Here is a 4,128-nt window from a genome sequence, read left to right as displayed (position 1 = left end):
TCCAAGGCCCCCCCCCCCCCCCATTTAGTCCCCTCATTCTACAGGCAGCCTCTCTCCAAAAGCTGCCAACTGTACCATCTGAATACATCAGGAAAGCTGCCTTCTCATCTCCAACCAAGGCCAGTCTCCTAACCACCTGGCCTCCAGGCTCTGTCACCCCTGAGCTGGGAGGCACTGGTACAAGGGACTTAATAACCATCTCTAGGGTCTGTTTCTTTGCCTGTAAAATGGAGATAACGAGCTCCTGTTGGATGTTCCTATGACTTTGAAAACGTGCGGCACAGGGCCCGGCAAGTTGCAAGCCTCAGAAAATGCTTCTCTTTGCCTGAGCTCGCTGCTCCAGGCTCTGTGGAGGATATTGACTAAGACGTTGTTAATGAGATGATAGAAATAAAACACATGTATCCCACAGGGCCAAAGGCCTTAGTCTAGGCCAAAGCCTATAGCTTAGAAGGCTAAAGCCTGTAGTTTAGAGGACCAAAGTCCTTAGTTTAGGTCAAAGGCTCTAGTTTAGGGGGCCAAAGCCCAACCCTTTAGGAAAACACATAGAAATGCTAAGATTAAAAAAGACCAGAAAACTTTCACAAGACTAAAGCCTTTGATGTAGATAAGAGAATTGAAGCACAGTGAAAAGCGATTGCTCTGGGGGCAGTTGCCCTTGGTGCAGCTAAACCTAAATGCTGGGAAAGTGTGTGAGCTCAAATCTGCAAGTATATTCTGCTGGTTAGCACTTGGGGGACGTCCCACATCTCACCCTAAGCTGTTTCTTTGAGTTTCTTGGGGTGTTAGGCGCTTTGCTGATTATCTCATTGTTTCTTTTTGTATATAACATAGCTTAGTTTTATGACTCCTTTTGATAGTAAATTACTTGAACTATTTTAAACTACACTTGCTTTAATGAAGATTGTCATGTGGCCAGTTTATGTTTTCACTTTGATTGATTAACCACCTGTTTTTCTTCTGTTAACTTTCTTGTCTTTACAATAAAAACTGAAGCAAAAACTGAGCCAGGGCTGTGCCTGGGCTCTCCTCTTGAAGTTTTCCCTTCAGCCTTCTCACTGCTCTGAATACGTGGGCTCTGAGTAATCTTTTGCATCTCCATCACTCTGTGAGAGGTGACAAGGCTCACCGCTAGCCCTTCTCCCTTCACTACCTCCAAGGTAATCCCGATCCTTCCAACACATGCATGTCCCCTGTAGTGGACAGCTGCTGTTTGTGGCCGCCATTCAGCCCTTCCCCAGGACCTCCTCATCCCTCGTGCAGCCCACGTGTGTCCAGGGAAGCAGCCCCCACGCCTAGCTCCAGGGGCCAGGCCTCATGGGGAATTAACACCCCTGGGCCAAAATGACTGGACTCACAACACAGTTCTGATCAAGGAAACAACGGCATTTATTTGCTGGGGGCATCTGAGACAAAAGCTACATTACAGAGAGAGAGAAGGTGCTCCTCCCTGGCAGTGAAGAGGGATTCCATAGAAGCTGCAGGCAGCCAGATCCTTGGAGGTGGTGGCCTGAGATGAAGCAGATACTGGAGAATGTAGAGGGGGGCAAGAAGAGACTGGGTATCTGGTGAAATTATTTATCTGCTGCCAATACCCCTGGACTTTTCCGTTTCATAAGCCAAGAAGTTTCCTTTATTGATTCAACCAATTCCTTTTATTGTTAAACCAAATACTGGAAACCAAAAACAGCCCAGCTAATATAGTTCCTTTTGGATAAAAGTCTCACATCCACCTTTAGTGTCAATTTTTCAAAATAAATTTCCTGACTCAAACGACAGCATTGGTAAGTTTGTCATCTGAGCTGCCAGACCACACATGCCACTAAGTGGGCCCCTGATGTGTGATACCCCCAGCTTTCAGGGAGGGCCAGGAGCTGTCGTCTGCTCTTCAGAGCCTTCACCCATCGGGCCTCTGTCCATCTTTCCAGCCCGGGGACCCAGTGTTCACCCCACAAGACCCAGGCAGCAGGGCCTTGGGCGGGGAAAGCAGGTGCAGCCCTGATCACACTAAGAACGGCTCCCTTGAGAGGGATGGAGCTGGGCCCTCCTCCAAGGGGCAGGAGCATAGATGACCTCTGGCGTTCATGCACAGGCAGGGTTTTGGAGGAACCAGTGCCACCCAGCTCACACCTCTGCCCCCTCCCTGGCACCATGAAGTTTCCTCTCAGGCAACGAGAAGTGGACAAAGTGAAATGCCCTGTACGCAGGCGGCCCGGGAAGCGTCCAGGTGCAGAGGCCTAAGCCAAGTCCCAGCTCTGATACTGCCTTGCTCAGTCACGTGTTAGTCCTAATGGTGAGAACCACCTGCTTCCAGGAGGAGACAAGCAGACAGGGTGCTCCAGAGAAGAGCTGTGTCACCAAGGGCCAGGACACCACATCTGTGGGCCACGGTTGGCCATCTCTTCACTTCTGGCTTCAGTTTGTTTACTGAACACAAGGGAGAGGATCCCTGCAGAGCTTCCCTACCCTAAGCTGGGGTAAGGGTGAAGGAGATTGACTCAGGTCAGAGTTGTGGCTCTCACTGTACAGTCAATGGTTGGGGGATCAAGGTGGCACAGGGACTTGCCCAATGTCACACCACAGAGCTGGGGTGACTTTCTGACTCCTCAGCCCCCAACCTGCTTTTTCTTCCTTGAGTGCACACTGGCTGCAGCAGCTGAGGAGACATAGGGATGGCTGTCACTTGGCCTCATGTGGAGGTTAGCTGAAGGCTATGCCGGATCCGCCAGAGGTCAGGTGACAGGACTGGACAGCAGGGGCCAGTTGCTTCCCTTTTCAGCTTGGCAGGGAGTCACTTGAGAGTTTATTCTCAGTGGGCTAAACATGAAATGCTAAAGCCCATCCCTCCAAACAGCCCCTTTCTCCTTCTCACACTGAGGCACTTCTAGAAGCTGGCTGGACTCAGATTCTGGTTCCCCCACTTGAGTGCTAGGTGCCTTCGCTGTGCTGTCCCACCTCTTCTGCAGGGTGTGGGAGCAAACCCAGGTTAAGTGCTGAGTGGTGCTTGGCACCTAGCAAGAGGCAGGTACACCCCAGCTATTATTAGTAGTATGAGCCAAACTGCAACACAAGAACACATTTAATGCAACATGCAGCTGCGGCCTGGCCTTGGGCTCCTCCAGAGGAGGAGAATGCTATTTGGAGAACCCTTTCTCCACAGCCTCAGTCACTTCAGGGTGCAGGAAGCGGCTGGCCAAGCGTTCGATGTCGTCCAGCGTCAGGCGGCTCAGAGACCTCTCGTAATCCTGGGGAGAGAAGGCCAGGAGGATTCAGGGCGAGCCAGTCGGGGGGGGTACACTGTGACAAAGGTAGGGGCTGGGAGCAGCTGGGACTGGAGTGGATGTCCAGGGTTACCCTTCTCACCCTCTGCAGTTGTTCCAGGACCCTACTGGCATCTGCCGCACTGAAGTGGCGAGCCAAGACTTTAGAGATCAGCTGCCAGACAGGTGGGGGTGGGGAGTTGGCAAGTTTCCGGGCAGTGCCTTCTTCAAGTAACACCTTCTCCAAAGGTTTGACCACTAGGTTGAGCTTGGAATTGGGCCCAATGCTGTAATCCGATAGTCGTTTCCCATCTGCCAAAGAGAGATCGGTGGGGTTCCCTACCCACAGCTGTGGGGGTGGCCCCAGGAAGCGATGCCAGAGCGGAGGGCTGTGGCATCTGGCTGTGGTGGATTCAGCCACCTCCCCGAGTGTCAAATGGCATTTGGCGCCGGGAGCCAGCGCCCCGATTCATCACACTGCTGCCCGGGTTTGGCCTGCACACCCCGTCCCCCGACTTCCTGCGGGGCTCCCTGAGCGTCTCCTCTTCCTGGTTACCTGCCAGGGCCTTGCCCTTGAACAGCAGCCGCTGCTGGCGCACGGGGACGTTCAGCTTCTCCGAGACCAGCTGCTTCAGTGTGGACACCAGCTCGTCCTCTGGCACCTGACCCGGCCGAGGGTGGGAGGCAGGGGTTGAGCCCGCGGTCCCCGGGCGGCGAAGCCCTCACGTCCCCTCTTGAGGGCAGCTCTCCCGGTCTCCCCGGTCCGGCTGGCCCGTCCGCCCCGTCCGCCCCGTCCGCCCCGTCCCCGCCCTCGGCCCCTGCCCCTCCCAGGGCCAGAAGGGGTAAGTGTGCCAGCCGGGTACAGTGG

At 53.9% G+C, this 4,128-nt stretch overlaps 1 protein-coding gene across 1 annotated transcript in view; it reads right to left on the bottom strand.

Annotated features, from left to right (window-relative positions):
- Positions 1–1,365: 1,365 nt before the first annotated feature.
- The window catches only part of UBL4A (ubiquitin-like 4A), a 3,753-nt gene continuing 990 nt past the window's right edge, over positions 1,366–4,128 (bottom strand). Inside the window, exons 2-4 of the mRNA XM_008588941.1 lie at positions 3,817–3,922; positions 3,364–3,572; positions 1,366–3,245 (exon numbers count right to left, since the gene is read on the bottom strand). Coding sequence (XP_008587163.1) covers positions 3,135–3,245; positions 3,364–3,572; positions 3,817–3,922 — 426 coding nt within the window. The 3' untranslated portion in view covers positions 1,366–3,134. The remainder of the gene's footprint in view (positions 3,246–3,363; positions 3,573–3,816; positions 3,923–4,128) is intronic.

This window comes from Galeopterus variegatus, unplaced genomic scaffold (genome assembly GCF_000696425.1).
Source record: "Galeopterus variegatus unplaced genomic scaffold, G_variegatus-3.0.2 Scaffold5108, whole genome shotgun sequence".
NCBI classification, from domain to species: Eukaryota; Metazoa; Chordata; class Mammalia; order Dermoptera; family Cynocephalidae; genus Galeopterus; species Galeopterus variegatus.
This window is presented reverse-complemented; position numbering and strand designations above follow the sequence as displayed.